The 25,241-nt window shown below is 36.6% G+C and overlaps 2 protein-coding genes across 3 annotated transcripts in view; one reads left to right on the top strand and one right to left on the bottom strand.

Annotated features, from left to right (window-relative positions):
* LOC107685802 (protein APCDD1-like) overlaps positions 1-4,554 on the top strand; it is a 14,159-nt gene extending 9,605 nt beyond the window's left edge. Inside the window, exons 2-4 of the mRNA XM_016482521.1 lie at positions 1,622-1,805; positions 2,115-2,643; positions 3,484-4,554. Coding sequence (XP_016338007.1) covers positions 1,622-1,805; positions 2,115-2,643; positions 3,484-4,254 — 1,484 coding nt within the window. The 3' untranslated portion in view covers positions 4,255-4,554. The remainder of the gene's footprint in view (positions 1-1,621; positions 1,806-2,114; positions 2,644-3,483) is intronic.
* Positions 4,555-14,195: 9,641 nt separating this feature from the next.
* The window catches only part of LOC107685803 (vesicle-associated membrane protein-associated protein B-like), a 25,707-nt gene continuing 14,661 nt past the window's right edge, over positions 14,196-25,241 (bottom strand). The window contains exons 3-6 of one of the 2 annotated variants that reach the window (XM_016482523.1): positions 18,629-18,732; positions 17,152-17,232; positions 16,718-16,891; positions 14,196-15,356 (exon numbers count right to left, since the gene is read on the bottom strand). In XM_016482523.1, coding sequence (XP_016338009.1) covers positions 15,198-15,356; positions 16,718-16,891; positions 17,152-17,232; positions 18,629-18,732 — 518 coding nt within the window. In that variant the 3' untranslated portion in view covers positions 14,196-15,197. Of the gene's footprint in view, positions 15,360-16,717; positions 16,892-17,151; positions 17,233-18,628; positions 18,733-25,241 lie in introns of both variants that reach the window. The other variant, XM_016482522.1, reaches the window with a different exon arrangement.

Genomic DNA, 25,241 nt, shown 5'->3' with positions numbered 1-25,241 from the left:
AAATAATTTGTACATCACCGTTTTTTTTTTTTTGACAGTAATAGAATAATAAAAATGAGAAAATGAGAATTACAAACAATTTACATTTAAAACCTCTCACCTCTAATTCATCATTAAAGTGTTCTGGGGAGAAATGCACTTAATTGTTATGAAAATAAACTGCCACAATACAACTAATTGTCCTAAAACTGGCTTCATGATTTGAGGGTGAAATGAGACTTGGACATGTAATTCAACCTGTTTGTATTTGGAATAATTATTTGACATTTGGCACAGGAGTAAAGGAAGTCCCAAATAAAGCTGTTTCTCTCCATCCCACACTTCTCTTTGGAGCAAGTTGTTTTTGTGTCCATGTACAGTAAAACACTTCTCAGCATGCAACTTTGCAAAGTTCTCCCTCTGCTAATCAGGTTTACTACACCATATATCTGCAATGTTCGTACTCAAGGACAGCTCTGTGGTGAGGCCAACGGCAAGGAGATTTACCGATCAAACAAAGATGCCCAGTGCCATGTTGACAAATCTCACTCCTCATGAGCTGGAACCATGTTTGCTTTTCTGACTGTTTAAAAAAATTGTCAAAAATTGTTGTTTTCATTGGCCAGCGCCACATATCCCTTCCCATTCCCTTGAAGATGGTGTCTGATTGAAGTGAAATGCCAAACCTCTGGCCTCGCGTCCCTCACCACAAATCATGGTCAGAGCAGGATTGGGATCTATATATGGCTCTAATAGACCACATCACGTTTCATTACACGGAAAATTACAGAAATGCAAAATCCTTCAACCACTTCCAGTTCAGCAGAATCCTGTTTATGGACCGTAAAAGACCATGAAGTGGAGGTACCAAAGCTTTTTGAAGAGGTTTTGTAAAGGTTTAATTTATTTGGAAATGTGGCAACAGAGTCATGAAAAGAGATTAGCACATTATTTCAAACTTAGACCTTCTGGAACAATTTCAGTGAAGCCTTTTGGATTTAATATATTGGCAACTCTTACAAGCAACAGCAATCCACATAAACTGTTAATTAGGACTAGCTTCAAGTTTATGAACACTTTTAGGAAATATTTTTATTAAAAACATTAACATACAGAAACTTTTTAGGATTTAAATGATCATTTTTTTAATACAAATATTTTCTTTTTTCAATACAATTTATACACATGTATGTGTACTGTAATTCACTAACTTCAATGATGAAAAGAAAACAAACACTTACCCAAAAATGAAAATTTGCTGAATATTTACTCAACCTCAGACCATTCAAGATGTAGATGAGTTTGTTTCTTTATTTTATCAGCTGTATATATATATTATTATATATTTATATATTATTTTATATTTGGACTATCATTCTGACGGCACCAATTCACCGCAAGGGTTTCATGGAATGCAAGTGATGGAATGCTAAATTTCTCCATATCTCTTCAGATGAAGAAACAAACTCATCTACATCTAGGATGACCTGAGGGTGATTTTTGGGTTAATTATTTTTGAAGTCCTAAAGCAAGAGTCAAATCCTAAACCACACTTTCATATAAACTATGAGCTTACATGCAGGCAGAAATGCAATGTCTGTGATAACGCATACAGAATGATAATTTCCCTGTCTCTCCTCAGTTTTGTGTGTGAGGGGCATTAAGCTGTGGGAAGTGCCCACTGCCCCATTCGTACCCCATGCCAACCTCAGCACAAGACTGTTTTGGGAGCCACAGTGCCAGACTCAGCTACGCCATCTACAGAACGAAGCAAGAATCACAGCCACCATACCACCCAAACTGGAGGGCAACTGGGTGTCAAGCAGGTAAGAGACAACTAGAAACCCTTTTCTACTTTTAAAGTCAACATGAATTCAAATTTGACCCAATTTATGTTTCAACGCAAAATCCTGGTCTCATTGTGAACGATTCATCAGTGCATATCAGTGTTGAGAAACCTACTCTGAAACTAAAGCTTGTGAAGCAACAAGCCAAGCGTAATTTAAAGTAGTTCAGTCATTTTGTCTCATTGAATATCCTTCACTTGAAAATGTATCACATTATGGAAGTAAAATGGTTTGCAATTGCCATTTTGGCTAACTTTCTAACTTTAAATATTGTTCTTTTCTTCTCAGATGTGAAGTGCGACCTGGCCCAGAATTCCTCACTCGATCCTACACATTTTACCAAAGCCCCACACGTCTCTTCAGGGCCCTCCAGCACTACTACTCTGACAGCGAGTGCCACATCTCAACCTACTCGCTTGTGATCAGGGGTAAATTGCGGCTACGCCAGGCCTCGTGGATCACCCATGGAGCCACTGAAGCAGAGCACCACCTCCATAAAGTAGGAATGGTCATTCACAGCCAGAAGGCCGTTCATCATCTCGCTACCCGCCTGCCCTCTTCCTGCCTGGGGCTCAAAGCTGGAGGACACCTGGTGCCTCATCGCTTCTATGAACTCTTCAATGCCAAAGCAGAGAAAGACTGCCTGGGTGCTCTTGGGTTATCCATGATGGAACTGGAGTTGCTGCGGGTGGAGACCCATCACCATCCTCACAGCAGGCCGGCTCAGGAGATGTTTTTAGGGGATGTGCACACAGACTGGAACGAAAGGGTGCACCACAGACCGACTGGTTACCAAGAGCCTCTGCAAAATGCTATGGTGAGAGTTAAGACTACAGTATTTTTTTTGCTTAAAAACTGCTTAGGATAAAATGCTGACCATATTCAATTACTACACTCTTAAAAATAAAGGTTTTAAAAGGGGGATTTCAAAGCAATGCCATAGAACAGGGGTGCCCAAATCCTGTTCCAGGAGATCTACCTAGCTACCTGCAGAGTGCAGTTTCAACACCTGTCTGTAATTATCGAGTGCTACTGAAGATCTTAATGAGTTGGTTCAGTTGTGTTTGATCAGGGTTGGAACTGAACTTTGCAGGAAGGTTGATCTCCAGGAACAGGATTGGGCACCCTGTCCATAGAAGAACCATTCTGGTTTCCTAAAAGAACCTTTCAGTGAGCACACTGTTAAAAATAAAGGTTCCTTATTTGCATCTATGGTTCCATGAAGAACCTTTATCATCCATGCACTCTTAAAAATAAAGGTTCCAAAAGGAGGTTTTCACAGTGATGCCATAGAAGAACCATTTTTGGTTCCTCAAAGAACCTTTTAGTGAACAGCTCTTAAAAGAACATTTTAAAAATCTAAAGAACCATTTTCCACTATAAAGAACCTTTTGTGAAATTGAAAGGTTTCACAGATGTTAAAATGTTCTTTGTGGAACCATACATTCCAATAAAGAACATTTATTTTTAAGAGTGTGAAAACTTTCCATTCCACAAAAGGTTCTTTATAGTGTTCTTCAATGGAAAGTTCAGAAGAACAGCATTTATTAGAATTCTTTTGTAACATTACAAATGCCTTTACTGTCATTTTTGAGCAATTTAATATGTCCTCTGAACAGTATAATAAAATTAACAATATCCTTGTTTTTACTCTCAGCACCACATCCACCCATGCCCAGTGTGTGCCCTGGTATACCGATCCTCTGAACAGCATCCACCCATTCTTCCTCAATCCCCTTCCATCCCTCTGGATCTAAATGGAAACTGGGTGAGCCAACGCTGCGAGTCCCGTCCAGCCGTCTTCTTCCTCACTCGCCTTTTTGTTTTCAACGAGGAGCAACGCACTTGGGAGGGCACCTACCAACATTACACCGACCCAGTGTGCCGCCAGCCCAGCTTTACACTATTGGCATCAGGTCATTATGCTAAAGTGGGACAGTCCGTTAAAGTACGTGGGGCCACCGAGCTTATCTTCAAGGTGACACGAGCAAAAGTGATCGTGTATGACCAAGCACTATTGCGGGATTTTAATTCAACGCAAAATAGAAGATGTGGTCAGGCGGGTGGGTGGGAGACGGGTGTTGAGCAAGACATAACCTGGACGGATGGTTGCGAAGCATTGGGGATACGACTTCCACATAAAGAGTACGAGCTGTTTAAGATGGGAGTGGATCATAAAGGGCGCCCCCTATTGTTCAGTGGAGAAAGGCCCATGGATGGATCCAGCCCAGATCGACCTGCAAAAAGGCCAACGTCCTTTCAGACACCAATGGTGCAATGCAGCACAAGGGTTGGGGTGGAGCCACGCTACAGTTCCTACAGTGATCATTCAACAGGACCAGAGATAAGCTCCGCTAATGCACTGCACTCTTCGTTGATTCTGTTGACCATTCTAAATGCATGGTGCTGGAATATTTATGTTTTCTAAAATATGACGTGCCATTCACGCTCACTGATCAAAATCTGACCCATTTATTACGGGCATTGTACAATCTGATAGACTGGAGGAGGATTGTTCACTTCGGTGCTATAACAAAACGCTTGCTGCAAATGCTCTGAAATATGACACTTTTTTTATCTGAGATTTTCATAAAGCAAGATTTTACATAGAAACCGCCCTTTAATCATATGGTATATCAACATAAATTTTTGATGTCTGTCATTTGGAGCATTGTTATATATGAACTCCAGAAGAATGCTACATGGAAACCTGATTGTTCTGTAGAAAGTATATGTGACGAGAGAGGCGGGGCCGAGAGCCGTGGGAACGGAGCGAGGTCGGTGGAGTAAATGCTAATGCACGACGTTTTGCACGAAGTCCAGGCCTGGTCCTCTCTCCTCCAACACTGTCGTCACTCCTCCTTTTATCCTTCCGGAGCTCCTCCGTGGGACTCGAGACCGGTGAGTGGCGCAGGTGTTGTGCATTAGCATTTACTCCACCGGCCTCGCTCCGTTCCCACGGCTCACGGCCCCGCTCCTCTCGTCACAGTATATTTGCCAACATTCCATCAAGATGAACAGTTAAAGGTCAAGTACTTCAAATACTTACCAGTGTACAACAGTGGTGTGAGTTTGGGGCGGGACTATCTGTTTGACCGACCAATAGGAAACGGGAGTGTTCAAAGAACCTGTTTGAAACAACCATTATAATTGCAATTCTTCAGCTTTAAAATCAAAGATATGGGAGATTCAGATGGACATACAGATTCCCTTTTGACTGGGAATAAAGAAAGAAAGATTTCCAAAAACAATACAAACACGCTGGAAGTCAAAATGCCTATTTTTATGATCTTGTATGTCCTGATTATTTGATCTGAAGAGCATATATGGACTACATTCAACATGAACTACCCTGTATTCTTTCAATATTAGGTTGTTGTCTTCAAGACAAGGAGTTGTAGCTAAATTTTGCCATCTAATACATGTTATGTCGCTTTAATCTTCTAATAATGGTGAGGGTGAACATATTTATTGCTCTATTAAAGTAATTTTGATATGAAACTCAATGGATGCTTTTTTTGAACATTGATTCTCTATTAACATATGTACATATATAGTGCAAAATGTATTGTGTGTGGCTGTATGCACAGTCAGTGAGCTCTTGCACAATGCTTCAATTCACATCCAATGTTGAATACATGTGCAAGACATTTGAACCGAGCTGTCATATGGCTTCCACATTATGCTCGCACTCGCCAATATCTGAAGCGTAAGTTCTCAGAACTCTGTGTACAATTCACTCCCTCTGTTTATTTGGAAGAACAGGAAGTGTTCAACTCATTCAGTCTTAGTTTAGCAGAGCATGCGATTTTCTGTTTTTACAGAGTGGAGTGATTCCTTGTTCTGGAGACAATCTTTAGAAGAAGAAGAAGAAGAAGAAAAAAAAAAAAAACAATTCCAAGAAGTCCAAATGAACCTGTCAAACATAAAAATGCATGTATGATATTGATCGTTATAGTTTTGACAGAACCCTTACAAAAATGTACCATAGTAGCCATAGTTTTGCTAAAAAAATGTATAAAAATAAATATGGAATATAAAATAAATGAATATGGGATATAAAAAAGAGAGAAATACCATATTTGTTTATGTGGTTTAGAAACAATTGCTTTTTTTTTTATTTTTTAGCAACTACCATGGTCAATTTTATAAGGGAATCCTTAGTTAAATGCATAAACATTAATGCATCAATTACGAAATAATCAGATGCTAAGCACTCGTTTCATTCATATGAAATCATACAGCTCATGTTCAGATATTGTATACAGCAAAATATCATTCTTTTATCCATTGTGAAACCACATTTATAGCAATAGTGTGAACCTTTCAAGATCCTGTGCTGAAGTGATGATATATGCTTCTGTAAAAGCCACATTATTTTGTAAAGAACTACGTTAACCATAATCCTGAACAGACGCCAATCACATTATCATGGAAACGGATATTACAGCAAAATAACTCAACATCCAACTGCTCCCATGAAGCACAGTGAATGAATCAAACAGGTCTTATTACAGTCTCAAACTACATTTATTTTGGTCTGCATACAAATATTTTGTAATAATCAAATGTCTATGACATTTTTATATTGTATAAAGTCTACTTTATTTTATTTTTACATTATTCACAAGATTTCAGGGGTTTTAAATTTTTTTCTCTCCTAATATATATATATATATATATATATATATAAATTACAAATACAAATTTTTTGGCTTCAAAAATCAAGATGAGTCAGATAAAAATATTGTGATTCTCATATATGGGTGGTTTGTTTTATGGCTTGTATAACAATTAAAAAAAGACCCTATGAGGAAAATGAATGGCACAAATACTTACAGAACAAAGTCGTTGAAAAAACTGCACTGTTGCGTTATGTAGGGGAAAAAAACAAAAACTTCTTGTATGCAACAATGACAATCTTATAAAATCTTGTGTCTTATTAATCACAGATGTTCTCAGCATTTGAACTTACCAGATAACGGCCGAACACAGAGTTCAAACCTAACAGTAGAAATGAAAAGAAATTGGAATAACCCTTCATTTTGAAATGTTGATCATCGCAAAGCTTTAATAAGCAATGTCATATGGCCAGCCATTGCCCAAAACACTCAAGAGACTTCCACTTTCAACTCTATTTCTTTTTACTCATCTTAGAACTAAGTCATTAAAACCATCTGCAAGCTTATTCCTGTTAAACAACCCTTTTGGGATCATGAACCAATGGAGTTTGTGGTGTTTCTGTTAAAAGTAATGAAATAATGGTCACTGGCCGAGGGACGTAACGGAAGAGAGCGCGGAGGGCAAAGCGAGTCAGCAAGTCACATCCAAAAGGCAGCAGATTGTTCATATTAAATGGTGTCTATAATGGTGGCTCTGGGTGCCATGAGGAAATGCTTTCTACTTGTAACGAGTTCCAAAGGTTAGGAATTTGGAAATAATAAATAGAGAGAGGGAGAACAAGACACTTTTCCATTCTGACAGTCGTATACAGTGTCTGTTAGGAGCTCGCCAATAACAGCAGATCAATCCAAGCTAACTTTAGAAGTCCACCAAAACTGATTAAAAATAAGTGACAATTTTCAGAGGTCTTTCTGTGGTTACACTTAAACTAATAAAAGCCAACTGTCGGAAGATCATATAGCAAAAAAGCCTTCGGCTTGTAATCACGCTTCTTGCTTGTCAAAAGAATCTATAAAAAGATTTAACACAAGGCCTATTTTACACTGTTCAATTAAAAGTTGCGAAGCATAACAGCATGACTGTGTCCTAGTTACAATGTCTTTGCGCCTTGCTCTACTGCTCCAATTATTATTGCTAATGGGATGGGCGGCTTTGATCATTGGCTCTTGTGATCAGGAACAACATGCTAGAGCTGCTGTTCTAAACTAGTGGATCATGAGGAGCCAGGATGACAAAATAAACCGGCTTATCAACTTTTAAAAAGGGAGGAGGCACATTTCTCTTGTCATTTGTTGTTGACATCAAAGGCCGTGTGCATCAAAGGCCATAGCATGACATCCTCAAAAACCACAATCAAAACTACGCAAGGTGAACAAAAACACAAGCCAGACTGCGTTATATTCACTTTCAAAGAGGACGAACTTGGAAAGTGCACCATGTGGTGAATTACTGGCTGCCGAGAGCATGAAACCATTACATTCAAGAGACACTTAGAAACTCTATAAAGTCAAAGTTCGGGAGTTTCACAGATTTCAGTTTTTTTTATATATATACAAAGGAGGCATTAAATTGATTAAAAATGAAAGCAAAGACATTTATAATTTTACAAAAATTTATATTTCAAATAAATGCTGTTCTTCTGAACTTCCTATTCAAAAAGAACCCTGAAAAAATGCATCACCGTTTCCACAAAAATATTAAGTTTTCAACATTGATAATAATAAGAAATATTTCTTGAGCAGCAAATCAGCATGATTTCTGAAGGATCATGTGACACTGAAGACTGGAGTAATGATGCTGAAAATTCAGCTTTGCCATTGGAATAATTTATATTTAAAATATATGAAAATAGTAAACAGCTTTTCTATTTCAGCTATTTCAGCAATAATATTTCAAACTTTTTGATCAAATAAATGCAGCCTTGGTAAACATAAGAGACGTCTTAAAAAAGAAAAATTTAAAATCTTATCAATCCTAAACTTTTGAATAGCAGTGTACATCATATTAATAATTTTGCATATTTTTGAGACTATGTAGTTCAGTTATAACACATTTCAAATTTTGAAGGAATTTTTTTGTTTACATTTAAAAAATAGATCATTTTTGTGTTGTACAGGCCTCTCTCATCTTTTTAAGTGGGAGAACTTGCACAATTGGTGGCTGACTAAATACTTTTTTGCCCCACTGTGTATATATATATATATGCAGATAAAAACAGTTGGGTGATGAAGCACAACCAGCAATCAAAGACAAATAAAGATAATGTTTAATTTCTGAATGTAGAATAAGTGTTATTGTTGCATGTGTTGCAATCATACTAGTTGCACTTATGTCTCAACAAGAACCAGGCCTACATGGATTCGGACCTGAATCATGGTAAATAGTCCAACAATAGTACTCACTTTTGAAAAACATGAACTAAAGAATCAAATCAACTAGACTTGACATGCACAGTCCACTGTGGTGGAGTGATCCGTATGTGGCACCAAGTTCGGATTTTGTAATCATGCATTCGCAGGAGAACATGTTTCTGGCTGGCAAACGATAATAAAGAAAGGTACAACAACACAATGCCAAAGTAAAACGTTTTCCTTCAGCAGATCGATGTGTCCAAACCTCAGAATCTTTGTGGGTTTGTCATCATAATTTCTTAGTAAGGAAACAATGTGAACCAACTTCTTAAACAGACTGATGAAATCCAGCCTTCAATGCAAAAATTATAAAAGTACAAAGATAACATTCCATACTTAACAGCGGCAAAAAAATCCCCTCGGTCGGCCAGACAACTGACATTGCTTATGTAGCAGAGATGCTTAAAAAAAGTGTTATTGTATCTCATTACATAAGTATTCTTCACACATGGTAAGCATTTGCACTATTTATAAGAGTCATTATTTGATGGTAGTCTTTCCAAACCATCATAAAACTGATTTCATCCCACAAAATGATACTACCACTTGAGACAGCACCGGTACAAGCAAGTAGCTTCATACAAGTCTTCCAGAGTACAGTAACAGCCTCAATATGCACAATTCATTAATACTCACAAAGAAGAGTTACGTCAGTCATATTTGCCCTTTTACATTCTCGACTACAGACCTCCACTCACAAGCTCCATTAGAAACTTTAAAAGACATTAGATATCTATAAGGTCTAACATTATATCAGTTAATGAAAATACGGTATTTAACTGTAAATTTAAGTTAAAACCGTAAAACCTAAAACGTTGCTACCGGTTTTTTACCGTAAATTTTACAGAGTTTTTTTTTACAGTGTACGCCATCTGTTTTCAAAGTGTAAGTGTGAGGTCCTGTAAAGGATCAAATTACATCCTTATGAAAAATCAGGGCGAATTTCCCTAAGACTGACCTCATTCCATTCCCGTCTAGTCAAACTATGCTTCTTGTCTTAAAGTTCACAGCAGAACATCAACCAAACAAAAAGGTGTTTATTGTTCTGCTTTGTGAGATGCAGTAAATACTGTTCACCTTCATAGAAACCAAGTTGGACAGACTTTGAAAAAAAAAAAAAAAAAAAAGAACAGCAATTTCAACAGTTTGACTAAACAACTCAATCACCATTTAGTTTTAAACTGCCATTAAAGAGTAAACTTCAAAAACAACATTTACAACATTTCATTTATGGTAAAATGTGGGTTATTTACAAAAAATGTACAAAAATGCAATAAAAACGCTTAATTGAACTAATACTTTATAACTTAAAAAAACAGACATTTATGCATTGATGCAATTTATTTGAATGTCTTTGTATGTTTCTAAATGTTCTTTGTAATGTATTGCGTTATTTAATCAATAAAAAATACTTAATTGCACTAAAATGTTTCTGTATAATTACAAACGAACATCTGCTCTGTACATTTTCAAAATGAAATAAAAAGAATAAGGGGGCATCCTGCATTTTTTTTTTTTTTTAGCAAAGACCAAACTGAGGTCCACAGTCCTGCAAGGTCAAATGTGTAAAATCCAAATAAGCATAGTAAGCTATAGCTGGAACAGACTTCCTAACTGTTTGTTTTACATTATTTTTGCACGTTATGTATACATTTGTGCAGGTGTCCTGTCATTTTCTGTAACTTGAACATGTCTACTTGTGGGTACAATAACTTTTAAAGTTATCATCAGAAGTAGTGCGGTAGACCTGTGGTGGAGTTTAATGATGTCACTAGTCCATAATAAAGGTTTATACGTTTTTAACCACAACCGTAATGTTTGAGAAAGTGAAAACTAAAACTCTTAAGTAGTAAAGAGTGCAATTTCAAAAGTCATATGATGAGACTCTTACAATGCAGTCGACAGAAATCTCCTCAAACATGCAACAGGAAGTCAACTGACAGGTGTACTATCCATCATTTTGCTGTCACTACTAAAACAAATCAACAACATTAAAACACATTAGGCACACAATTCAGAGTACACTGAAAACGTACTAAAGAAATAGTTAAGCCAAAAATTAAAACTGGCTGAAAATGTACTCACCCTCAGGCAGTTCAAGATGTAGATGAGTTTGTTTCTTCATCAGAACAGATTTAGAGAAATGTAGCATTACATCACTTGCTCACCAATGGATCCTCTGCAGTGAATGGGTGCCATCAGAATGAGAGTCCAAACAGCTGATAAAAACCTCACAATAATCCACACCACTCCAGTCCATCAATTAACGTCTTGTGAAACAAAAAGCTGTTTGTTAAAAAAAAAGTCCATAATCCCTAATAACGCTTTCTCCAGTGATAAAGTCAATCCCATATTGTCCTGTTAAATGTTTTTGCTTGTAAATTGTGCTTGATCAGTGCATATTTCTCTCCTGATCCAGACTTTTTCACGTGAGAAAGCAATAGTTTGAAGAAACAGTTTTAAAGGGGTCATATGATGTTGCTAAAAAGAACATTATTGGTGGCAGCAACAATACTACAGCGAGAATAAAAAAGTTACGCCTTCTTTGTTTGCGTGAACATTTGGGCGGCGTTATGCAAATATTTCCACATCGTGACGTAGACATGTGGGGGCGTGTTAGAACGAGCCGTTTTAGGTAGGCGTGGTTGACTCTTAACTTTTATAAAGAATATCTCTTTGGATTTGAGACTTTAGTCTTTGCAACTTTACAGATCTTCTTTATGCACCAAGAGCTTGTAACTCTTCAAAGAGAAAGGAAAAATTGAAATAGCATCATATGACCCCTTTAAGTTAAATTTGTTTCTTAGTTTTTCGCTTCACAAGACATTAACTGATGGACTGGGGTCATGTAGATTACTTGTAGATTATGGTGATGTTTTTATCAGCTGTTTGGACTCTCATTCTGACGGCACCCATTCACTGCAGAGGATCCATTGGTGAGCAAGTGATGTAATGCTACATTTCTCCAAATCTGTTTTATGAAGAAACAAACTTATTTACATCTTGGATGACCTGATGGTAAAGAAAGTCAATTTTCAGCAAGTTTTAATTTTTGGGCGAACTACTCCTTTAAGTGAACAATGGAAACTAGACAAAAGAACAAACAGCACAAGAAGTTTTGGACTGGGGCTTTATTGATTTAATTTATTAAGATGCTACATAGTCCAACAAAGTTGGGGTTTCTTTATATACCATTATAGACTACTTGACTAGGAATATCAACCTTAATTATCATCTTAGACTCATTTATTTATTTATTTATATACATACAAAACGGTCACCTTCATGTTTACATCATATGTGAAGGTTTGGGGCACTATAATAACGTTTAGGTATAATTACAAGCCAGCTGATTGGCTGATAGGCCCCCAAATCCCTCCCTCTCCATGGCAATCATACTCCTTGGTGAACTATACATAAACTGCAGTCCAAAAATCACTATACCCTGAACATCTCCTAAAGTTACTTACAAAGCAAAGTTTTGCCGTATGACATTATTGTAAGCTCCTCTGTTCTTAGAAATCCAGTATCAGCCAAAGGTGATCAACTGAAACAAAAGCTTCTCAAGAAGGGGGGCAGAAGAGGAACATTAAAGAAAAAGACACCCCCACAACACCAAACTATCACACAAATACATATCAGGTCACAAAATGGTCCCCTGTAGGAAGAGTCTCTTGATGTAATTTCGGTTAATTCACAAAGATCAGACCGTTGTGCATGGGAAGATGACATTCTTTATATGTAGTGCATTTTTATTACAAACAGTTCTGTGCAATAAAAGCTTTATTCATAACGTAAATCCAGACAAAACAACTAAATTAACATCAGAGGACAGCAAAGAAACAGAGGGCTCAGGAAAACAGTGCAGAAATGTCAGGAGTGTTTTTTTTAATGCCTTATGCTGCGAGATAAACCAGTGTTGTGTACATTTCAGACCACCGACGAGGCATATTGAAGCCATGCATTTATCTGGAAATGAGGTGTAGGCTTGGCATGGCTAAAATACAGGTTACAATACTCACATGTGTCAGTTTTTAAGGGAATAGTTGGCTCAAGAATCAACATTTTGTCACTGTTTACTCCCCATCATGTTGTTCCAAGTTCATTTTATTCACTTGAAATCCAAAAGGAGATGCCACGCAGAATGTCCAAGCTGCCCTTTTCCATAAAAGTGAATGGGGATTTATCTTGAAAAGGGCTGAAAAGGACAAAAAGCAAGCAAAAAAACACCATAAATGTGATCCAAACAACTTCTGCACTATATGCTGAAGTCATATGCTAGCTTTGTGTGGAAAACAGACTGAAATTTAAGCTTTTTTCCACTAATAACCTTACATTGGAGCTCTCAAATCTCAATGTATCATTTCATACAGTATGCCAACATAGAATATCATATGGAAAATAAATATATCATATTGTACGCCAAATGCAAACACAAAGCTATTCACATATGTAGGGTTGCAGAGGGGTGGAAAATTTCCGGTATATTTCCGGGAACTTTCCAAAAATCCCTGGAATATTCAATATTTCCGAAATTTACTGGAAATTTTCCACCTTTTTGCAACCCTATTGATATGGCTTCAGACAACTTGGAATACAGCGCAAAAGATGTTTGGACGAGTTTTATGATACCCGCATGGTGCTTTTTCACGCTTTGAGAGCATAAATCACCATCTACTTTCCTCTGTATGGAAAAAGAGCAGATCTTCATAACATCTCCTTTTGTGTTTCACAGAAAGAGCTGGAACAACATGAACATTATGACAAAATGTTAAAGTTTGGGTTAACTATACCTTTAACTACTTTTTTTGGAGGGTAAAGTGAGAGGAGTCAGTGTTTATGGACCTGATGGTAAACACTCCTCGTGGCAACTTCAGATAGAAAGTTCATAGGGAGAGAGACCTTCAACCAGTTGCATGTACATGGTGCATCAAAAGTTATGCTTAGCAGCTGCACTATTACTATATATAATGACTTGATCAATAAATTAACTCCGGTCTACAGGCAGCAAAATGGAAACAGAGGTGTGCTAAGAGGGCCTGAAAAGGACATTTCACCTATGGAGCAGCTTAATAAAATATAAAGTATTTATTTGCTCTCAACAGAGCCATGCATTCAAGCACATATCCCTTACCAAAAGAAAACGACAATAAAGAAAGGTGATTCTGATTCTGACAGGGAACTCGTTTTGTGCAAAGCTTCATCGAAAGTGTGGGTTTCAGAGACGTCAGCCCTGCGCCTTACCGACATACACAGCAGTTCACAGAGATATATCGTTTCAAATGGTTTTTGGAGCAAATAAGTAGGTGAACGGCCAAACGGTTTCACCAACACTTTCCCAGTAACAGCAGTTTGAAATATCAGTCACTAACAGTCCATCTCCTCGCTGTCAACTAAAGATGTCTGAATTCCAAAAATAATCTAAAAGTCAAATTGTGTCACTCAAGCCACTTAAAAATAAGACTTTGTGGTGGTTTAGGCATTTGAACGTCAATTGGTGGCTGATTGCAAGTGAACATTACATTTGTGTGAAACGGTGATGACTTTTTACAAAAACGTGGATATTTAGTGACATTATCTGATTTGCCGAGGAACTATATGTTGAATCATAGTACGTGCTGGTATTCAAACATATCAGTCGGACTGAGCGGAAGTGGATGGAAGATATAAAATGCATGTTATTTTAACAACAGTGTGACTGGGGAAGAAGGCTTGTTTTATCATTTACCTGGAGAGTGATTGAAAATATACAGGCTGAACTTCAGTGAACTGCTGCTTTAATGCAGGATGTCTGGGTATGCATAAATTAAATGCACATGCGAGACATTTCAAAGACGTTTAGCATTTGTATACAGGTTCAATTTGCTTTTGACCCACTGAGGGGAAAAAAAAAAAAAAGTGATAAAACAACATTCACTCTACCACAACTCAATCGCACATCTGGTGTTAGAAAATCCCTACAACATTTTTTAGTGGTTAAAATCTATGACATTTGTTATCCATTTGAACTTGCATCAGAAATGATTAAAGAAGAGGGGCCAGAATGATTTCACAATTTTGAGGCAAGAGCTGTGTCAGATTATTATTAGGTGATTTTTTTTCTTTGCACATAACATGATGAAATTCCTTGATCTCTTTATTAATTTTACACACCTCGCTAATCCAAAACTACCCAAATGATATGGCATTCGGATTAAACAAATTCTGCATTGGTTACTTGTCTGTTTTGTTTTTGTTTCATCCGCAATGCATGCTTGTAGTGCTCCCCTCTTGCATTTTACAAGGCCAACTTGCCTACAATGACACCCATGACAAAAAACAGCACAATTAGAGCGATCACCCTGGTGCTCAGCCCCTCCTCCTTCACTCTCACCGCTGAAGATGAGTGCGGAGCGGACATTACTGTACTCTTCCTCATCCGCAGACCATCATCTTCCTGCTGGGGAGGGGAAATGGGGGTAAGTGGAGAGAGAGATAAAGATAAAGATAGTTAGATGACAGAAATAATCTGGGGAGTTATGAAAAGTGCTTTTGGCCCTGCGCTCGTCTCATTAAACAAGCAGCAGTAATGGTCCCCGGCTGCAGCTTCACACAGCGCTGATGAGTAAGACCAGGTTATCTTCACTTCCGTCTCTCAATATGTTCATCCTGTGGCCGTTACAAATTTATACAATATGGTGAATGAGCACAAAAGTCATGTATGTGTTGTTCAATGGCAGATACGTATTGTCAATACCTAGAGAGCAGGATGGCAGATATAAATAGGGCATTTCTTAAAGGCAGCCTGAACATCGACAAAGGGCCAAAGTTGTCATGAAAAACTTAAAATACTATGGTTTTTGCACAACAAAAACATTTTAAGTGGACATCAGAGGAAGAAAATGAATTAAAATGCAGAATAACCACTTTAAAGATAAGACACAATGCCTGTAATTAAATGTAAGACAGCATTTAGAGAAAGTGCACTCTTAAATGCCATTATAAAACCTTTTATTTTGTCTCATTTTTATTGCCTCTAAAATCAAGTTAGTAAATGAAGTGATCGTACAAGAATTGATCAAAAAGCATGTGTGTGTAAAACCCACATTTAATTTATTTATATTTCCAGTCATTTATTTATTTGAAGTACTTAATCTAAATTCAATTCTGTTCTATATACTATCATTCAAAAGTTTGGGGTCAGATTTATTTATTTTTTGCAAGAAATTAATAATTTTATCCAGCAAGGATGCATCAAATTAATCAATGGTTAGAGTTAAGACATTTATAATGTTATATTTAAAATAAAGGTTTCTATTTCAAATAAATGCTATGCACCAAAAATCCTGCACAAAATCACAGTTTCCACAAAAATATTAAGCAGCACAACCGTTTTCAACATTTATTAAAATAAGAAATGTTTCTTGAGCACCAAATCATCAGATCAGAAAGACCATGTGACACTGAAGACTGGAGTGATGGGAGCTGACAATTCAGCTTTGCATCACAGGAATAAATTACGGTTTAAAATATATTAATATAGAAAACACATTTTTTAAAATAATATTTCACAATATTATTTTGATCAAACAAATGCAGCCTCTGTGAGCATTAAGAGACTTCTTTCAGAAACATTAAAAACTGTTACCAACCCCAATCTTCTAAACTGTAGTGTATATAATGTAATATTACTCTGACAATTGACAAAAGCATTATGTACATTTGAATTTTGAGCTTCAAAGAAAATAGAAAACAAGCATCTGATGTTTTATGACTACTGCTTACATTTGTGAGAATGCAATTAGCAAACATACTCACCCTGATCTGTTTGTTCTCCTCTCGTAGCCGCTGCACCTCCGTCTGCAGTCTTTTACATTCCTCCATGATCTTCTTCACCTCTCCATCATCCAGACTGACCATGGACTTCATAGACAATGTGGATGATTCCGACTTTGAGATACTGGAGGATATCTTATTGCTTTCCATTTCATGCTGTGGCCACAATCAGGTTTACACACACACACACACACACGCACACACACACACAACCACACACCCACACACACACACACACACACACACACACACACACACAGAACGAATCATGAGCAAATGCATCCATAAAAGAGCCAAGAATCTGTTTTGCTTATTAGTTTTAGGAGAGGGTGCCATGCCTGCTGTCATTGTCATTTCACACACTGCCTAGAGCTCAGTGCTAACATGAGGAAGAACATGAAAACCCATCCACTTACTGTTTTCTCATTTTCAGCGGGCATGTCAAAGACACATCTCAGCTTGGAGTCCATCAGATCCTCAGGCTTGGCGTCCTTCCACTGCACGAGAGAAGAACAACATATGTAAACACGTGCATACATATGATTATGCACCAAATAAACACCTCATGAGCTGTTTACAAACCCTAGTGGCCTGCTTACATACACAGCATTTTAGGCTCATTCCCGACATGAAGATTTCCCGAAAGAAATGTAGTTAATAGAAAAAGTACAACAGCATATTGAAAAAAAGACAATATCAATCTCTGAAAAATTGTAAATGCTCAATCTACTACATTAGCTTCACCACACACAAACTGAGCCAATTGTGGATGTTAGCTGTATTCAATTGCCAATTGAGAGAGAGTTTCAAATCAGTCATTTGTGAGGTTTCATTGTAGTTATATCTTAGAAAGTATACACCTTTGTAGACAGCAGACAGCGAGGCAGTCTCTTAGTTTTGGAGCTGAGCTTTAGAGCCATCAACAGGAAAAGTGGAAATAGCTCAGGACAGTGAATAAGTAGCCAGAACTCTGCTCTACATTTTCTTTCTACTTCTCCATTCCTGACGTTTTCATAACCTATTTATCGTTGCGTCTGCACATGCATACACACATTTTCAGCATGCTCTATTTGGGGCGTCATTCAGAAAGCTCCGAAAGAGTTATGAACGTGAGATTTGGATCGTACTTTTGGGCCCCACCAAACATTGTCGGAGTTATGTTACACTTGTTTGTATTACTTGAACAGCAAACTCACACCATTTGTATCATATGGTGTTGCTCTAAGCTGGGGGTTCTCATAATATTATTGCTTACTGGCATTGCTGCACAATCTCTATGAAGCTTTTATATTAAAACTAAAATAATGCAAATACTGTTTTATGACCAGTGCTGTTATTGCTAACTAAAACTATTAAAAATAATTTCTGTTAACACGAATATCAGAAAAATGTAAACTTAAAAAAAACAAAGAAAAGTTTGAAATGTTGTCTTGGAAATTAACTAAAATAAAATAAGTTCAAGCTGAAGTACTAATATTATTAAAACTGAAATGAAAATAAATTAAAGCTGAATAGAAATACAAAAAAAAAAAACTAACAAAAATGATAAAAGCACATAAAATTACTAAAACCTAAACTAAAATTAAAATGTACTGTAAACAAAAATAAAAGCTTATTTAAAATATCAATAAATACTATAAAAGTATATAATTAATAATATATTTATATATTTATGAATTCACCTTCATTTAGCAGCTCCAAAATACATTTTGGACCAATTATAATGTCAAAGACATCAGCTTTTAGGATATCAGCAATGGTTTTATAATACATTACATATACAGTCTTCATAGTGTTAATAAAATAGGAGAATATGCAACCAAAAGCAAATGTTTCTGAACAAGTGAACGAGTGTAAAGCTTGAGAAAGCAGGTGGCATGAATCAGTACTCACCACTCCCTCAGTATCGGTCATGTCAGGTGGGGCCAGCAGAGACTGTACCATGAACTTGTGTTTGCTTTTCTCATTCGGATCATAATCGAACGGTTGCAGCATCACTGTAGATAAACAAACACAAGAACATAAATACATACTGATCAATTAATTTAGCATTTTCCAGATTTTTATTGGCAGGATAGTCAAAAGAGGACAGGAAATAATGGGTGGACGGAGGAGGAACAGATTCGGGAAATGAGCCAGATTCAAACCTGCGCTGCCTACATGAGCACCAAAAGCTAGGCTCCATCACAATCTCTGCATTTTAAGGAATAAGAAAACAGTAAAACTGCATACTATTAGTAGGAGCCAAAGGCGTCTGAACAGTCCAAATGTGATTAAATACTTGGGTGTCGAGCATTCATGTTTCACAGAATGACATTAATCTGAAACAAAAAGATTTAGCTATTCATTGCATATAATCCCACTACAAACATTGCTGAGAAAAACTTCAGTGACCCCAGAAGGGTAATTTTTCTTACAGCTTCTAAACAGTGTTTTTCACGTTAATAATAACACATTCAGCCTTTAACTCAAACCAGGTGTCGGTGTGAGGAAGTTCACGTCTACAACAGCACCATCCAAAAGAAGGCCATGTTATTTGATGTCATTCCAACGAGCAAAAGCTAATTTAGAGCTGTTACCATGATTTACAATGATCACTTATGCCTGGTGTGTGAGGGCTCTGGCATGGTTGAAATTGGTATTAAAGGCCGAATTCACCCCCATCGCCCTTTTTAAAAGACACAATTCGGATTCAAAAGGGTCTTTTTTTGAACATTGGGGGTGAACGTGTGCGTGATTTTGGAAAACTGCTGCTAAGTTTCATTAAAAACAAATGATCTCTTAATTTCAAAGGCTCTCTTAGATGTGGCTACTACTGCCGAGCACACAGAAGGTGCACACCAACTCCCCTGTGACTTAAAAACCTCACTCTGGTTTTGTGTGCCATTATGGCAATCAAGCACCGCTGATACTGCAAACTGAAAACAGACGGCTGAGACAGATTGGGAATGTCCAGTTTTGTCAGTCCCAATCTTTCCGACTACACTTGAAAGAACAGTGTTTCACCATCAGCATCAAAGGAGTATTTTTACACGTATCTACAGAGGAAGAGGGTTTAAATGAGTCTTGACATGGCTTTATTTGTACAGCTCACATCAGTAATATTTCTGTGAAAAAAAAAACATTGCACTGTGCAAATATTCAGATTTCTCGCACGTAACTGCTGCTATCCTTGACCAAGGAAGTCTGTTCTAGTTCAAACTATGATTTGTCGTTGATGGTGGCAATGTTATATTATTATATGGACATATAGTCTTTGCTCACATTGCATATACATCTGTTTTGTTGTTAAAGTCAATGTTTAGGACCGACTGTCCACACTGTCATTTTGTAAGCGATGAAATCTGTGATCTGTTTGTTTCACCAAAATTGTTGTCATTCATTATCTGATTTATCTACACTCCTGTTTAAAAGTTTGTGAAAGAACACTTTTATTCAGCAAGGACACATTTCATTGATCAAAAGTGACAGTAAAGACATTTATAATGTTACAAAATACTTCTATTTCAAACAAATGCTGTTTTTTGGAACTTTGAATACATCAAAGAATTCTGACAATTCTCTGTCAGACGAATCACAGTCTCCGAAAAAAAAATATGTTTCTTAAGCAACAAATGAATGATTCAGAATGATTTCTGAAGGATCATGTAACACTGAAGACTGGAATAATCATGCTGAAAATTCAGCTTTGCATCACAGGAATAAATTACATTTTAAAATATATTTATATAGAAAATAGTTATTTTATGATATTTCACAATATTACTGTTTTTTACTGTATTTCTGATCCAATGAATGCAGCCTTGGTGCGCATAAGAGACTTCTTAAAAAAAAAAAAAAAAAACATTAAAAAATCGTACCAAGTCCAAACTTTAGAATTGTAGTGTTTATGGCGTAAAATCCACATCACAATCCAAATGACAAAAAACCTTACTGTTTAGTAGGGTTGGGTACCGAACTTGGTACTTTTAAGGGTACCGACCGAATTGTGTCAGTACTACAGAGTACCGATTCACGTTAAAACAATCGGTGCCAAATTTCGGTACCTGAGAATGCATCTGGGCGCATACGCTACAGAGAGAGAAAGAGAGACCCTGTGACGTGATGTCACCCCTGCAACTCGTTCAAACAACACACAGGGCAAGCCGAAATGTTCTGAAGTGTGGTTACATTTCTAGGGCCATATGGTTTCTGAGAAAACGCGGACGGGATCGTGGAGTCCATTCATAAAAACGTAATTTACTCTATATTGTGCGGAATGCCACGGAATTCGTCAATTTTGGATGAATACATCAAAAGTAGCCACTGCCACTTAATTCGAATCGCGATATGAACTAGTGTCTGTGAATATTAAAACGCAAAAAGATGGTTTAAATATGAATCCTGCATGTTCCGCTTGCCTCTGTATGTATGAATGGCGGAAACGCGGTTTTGTTTACTACACAAATACTGAAGCACGCGTGACGCTCGCGGTGATTTTCGGCCTCTGCGTCTCACTATATGACGGCATGAACAACAAAAACTTAATCTCCAGAGCTGCTGTGAGTCACTTCGCGAGAATTTTACCATTTCATTTGAGAAAACTAGCATCATCATACTGTATACACACAGAAACTTCATGGCAACCTGTCAAAATAAAAGTACGGTTTAACATGTAACAGAAATATATTACTCTTTTATTACTTTTGTACAGTATAATGCACATCTTTAAATATTAAATTTTCTATCAAATTTAAATAAAACAATTAAATGATAAAAATAAATATTAACTTCATCACTTAATTGTAGAAAAAAAATAATACAATTATTAGCCTATTAAAAAATGTTTTAAAAGAATATTCACACAATTTTTCTTCCATGTATTAATTTCAGCAGTAAACCTGTTTGTTTGCCAAAAAAATAAAAGGGTTTAATTTTCATTTGATTTAAAATAAATGTTTAATGCCTTCATTTGATTTTCAGAAAAATTAAAACAAGAATTTCTGGGGGAAAAAAAAAGAAAGAAAGAAAAGTTTGTAGGGCCCTATTGTTCAAAATGTTGAAATTGAGACTTTCGGACTTATTTTTTAACTGAAATAAATGTTTTTGTAATTACACAGAGAGTAAAGTACCGAAAAAAGGTACCGGCACCTAAATTCAGGTACCGATACCGGTACCGTACTGGTTAAAACGTGAACGGTACCCAACCCTACTGTTTAGACTGAAACAATTATATGTAATTAGATTTCAAACCACATGTGAATTTGAAAAATATTCCAATTTTCAGACTACAAATAACTGATTAGACTTGAGTTGGACACACAAAAAAAATCTCATTTTTGCTGCCTGTCTAAACAAAGCTGGAGACTATATAGTCTAAAAGAATGAAGCGTTCTTGTTCTGAACAATAAAATGGGCGGCTCCATACTGACTGTGATTGACAAGTTCTTTCTGGCAGTTCACTACTGACACAATCCAACACGAGCAAGGTAGTGATTTAATGATTATTAAAGGAGGAGAGCATTCTTTCTTTAACAAAGAACATCTTTGTGTGATGCTTAAATGTGCAAAATATGGAAAAGGTTAGCCTGAAGATGGTTGAAAAATTACAAGAAACACAAAAGATAAAAAAAAAACTACCAATGCAATCTATTTAGAATTAATCTGATTATGTTTGGCCATTTAATGTGATTAACCTGATAAACATTAACACACGTGCAATGTAGAAAGATGAGGATTGTTCATGTCCATAAATGTCCTTCTGAATCTCCTTTTTGTTTTGAAAGCAACCACGTTTGGCACAATCTCTGTCTTTTACACTAATTTTGTGAGTTGTCTGCACATGCTGTTCTTTCTTGTATTCTTAGAAGGGAACTATTTCTAATCACACTAAACTTGTGTGGTCACAGATTGAGCGGTCATCTTTGGGGCCGTTGTCTGGGGGCAGGACAACTGCATAAAACCGTTTCCCTGGACAATGTGAATTCAAGCGACGATAAAAACTACAACAAAACACCTGCATGCAGACAATCATTCCTCTGCATAATTAACTGGATCCCTGGAGATAAAAAGCGAACAACGCTATTAATTATGAAACATGACCTCGGATTACCCTCAGCAAAAACTGTGAAGCCTTAATAGAGAGAGGGAGAAGATGTGAGAAAATCCAGACAACATTAATGGTTTGGAAAAACGCACGTAACTTACAAAGTTTCAAAGGTTCTGAGTCACAGAAAGGTATTAACAAGTATAATAATATATAATATAATTAGTGGTCGACCGATATTGGTTTTTTGACAGCCGATGCCGATATCTTGGAAAGCAGGGTGGCCGATGGTCGATATAATTGTATTTATTTTAATTAATATTTAAGAAATTTGAAATCATTTGAAAATGGATTTAAAAATAAATGTGTAAAATAAACATACTTATACTTTAGATGACAATGTATTTTTCACAAATAAATAAATATTTAATAAAAAGTCAACATTGTAACCAACAGGGCACTAAGTAATCTGGGAAGTTTGTGTGCATTGGGAATCATATTTTTTCAAATAAAGCCAAGGTAACAGTCATTTTACACACAGTGAAAATGACATGAATATGACAGTGGGCAAATGGATATAGCGCAGCATGATTGGAAATCACGAGTTTAAATTTTGTTGATCACGCATCTCCAGTGATTCAATTCGCACAGACCGACCGTCACGCAGAGCCAGAGCCAATCCTAGCCATCCTGACGCCACCTCCAACTCCTCTGATTAGCTGCGAGCATAGAGAGGAGAAGATGCTGATGTCATTGATACGTTGTCCAATGGGAGCCAAATAGAGTTTTTGGCGTAATGTCACTTGAAGCTTTGGGACCTGGCGCAATTGTGTCCTCTTCTCCAGTTATCATACACCCCTTGAATAGAGGATAGAAGCTTTGATCTAATGGATTAGGAAGGGAGCGTCTCTGTTAGAGCGTTCTATTTCTATACAGTTGAATTTCTACAATTGCCTGCCAGTTCCACATGTTGTATTATGCTAAAACTGTGTTGGCGAGGGGGTTGGGGGGTATGACGAGTTATGAATGAATGAAACGCCTTTGTCCGCTTGAGAAATGGTGTCTCTTCCGTGGCTCGGTACGCTTTCAACTCATTTTTTATTTTTTTATCGAGTAAGACACTGTATGACATTCACATTACATGATTTGACTGATTTTTACATAGAAAGGGCGACAGCGCACCGCATTAAAAGAAATGATATATAAACGGTTTTCATAATCGCTGGCCAAATTCAAAAACGAAACAAAAATTAAATCATCTTTGAGAGCAAGGGGGCCCCCTGGTGTTTGCAAGGTTTGTGAAATTAAATGTTCATTAATAGACATTCAAAGATTTGTTCAAATGATTTAAATGCGTATTTGCTGAATGCTGACGAGACAGTATTATAATGTTTGCTTTTCTATTACTAATAATATAAAAGCAATCGTTATAATACTTTTTTGTATACATTTTAATTCCTTTGTTTAACCGTTCTATCTGATTATTAGACAGACTTCTATCCGTATTAGACAGAACTGTTAACGACGACAGCAAACAAGAGGGAGAATGTGAGCACTGTGTCATTCTCAGCGCCGTCAAAATAAAAGTCCCGCCTCAAAAGCATCGGCCAAACAGGAAAAACTTATCGGCCGATGCCGATATTTGAAAAAAGCCAAATATCGGCCGATATATCGGTCGACCACTAAATATAATAATATAAAAATATATTATAATTATAATAAATTAAAGAAATTATAATTATAAATTTTTTAGACAAATATAGGATTAAAACAGGATTAAAAGACAAAGACTTAAATAAAACGCTTCAGATCTATTTTAATAAAAAAAAATATTAAACTGAAAACTATTTTCAAATGTGTCAGCAGGATAAAAGTTCTGACATATTTTATCATAAAAAATTACATATAAATATATTAAAATGCAATTACAATTATTACTATATTGCAGAATTTATTAGACAGACAGAAAAAAACTGAATACATTTTCTGTCAACGTAGTCACCCTAGTTTTCTGTTGTAACTAGCAGCGTGTTACAATCACAATTACCAGTAACCCCAAATATTCCTTTGCATTTAGATATTTCACTTAGTGCAGATAAAAAAAATGTTGCTGCTAGTCAAATAAAGTCATACAAGCATTACATAAGGGTGAAATTTTTAGTTGTGTCATTTAAAGGGGTCATATGATGCTGCTAAAAAGAACATTTGGTGTATTTGGTGTAATGAAATGTGTTTATGCGGTTTAAGGTTCAAAAAACACATTATTTTCCACATACTGTACATTATTGTTTCTCCTCTATGCCCCGCCTTTCTGAAACGCGTTGAATTTTTACAAAGCTCATCGATCTGAAAAGCGAGGTGTGCTCTGATTGGCCAGCTATCCAGTGCGTTGTGATTGGCCGAATACCTCAAGCGTGTGACGGAAATGTTACGCCCCTTACCATACTGTGATGCCCTGTCCGGCCGGAGCGACGAGACAAA

This window comes from Sinocyclocheilus anshuiensis, unplaced genomic scaffold (genome assembly GCF_001515605.1).
Source record: "Sinocyclocheilus anshuiensis isolate Anshui unplaced genomic scaffold, SAMN03320099.WGS_v1.1 scaffold822, whole genome shotgun sequence".
Classification (NCBI taxonomy): Eukaryota; Metazoa; Chordata; class Actinopteri; order Cypriniformes; family Cyprinidae; genus Sinocyclocheilus; species Sinocyclocheilus anshuiensis.
The sequence above is the reverse complement of the archived record's forward strand: the minus strand, read 5'-3'. Positions and strand labels throughout refer to the sequence as shown.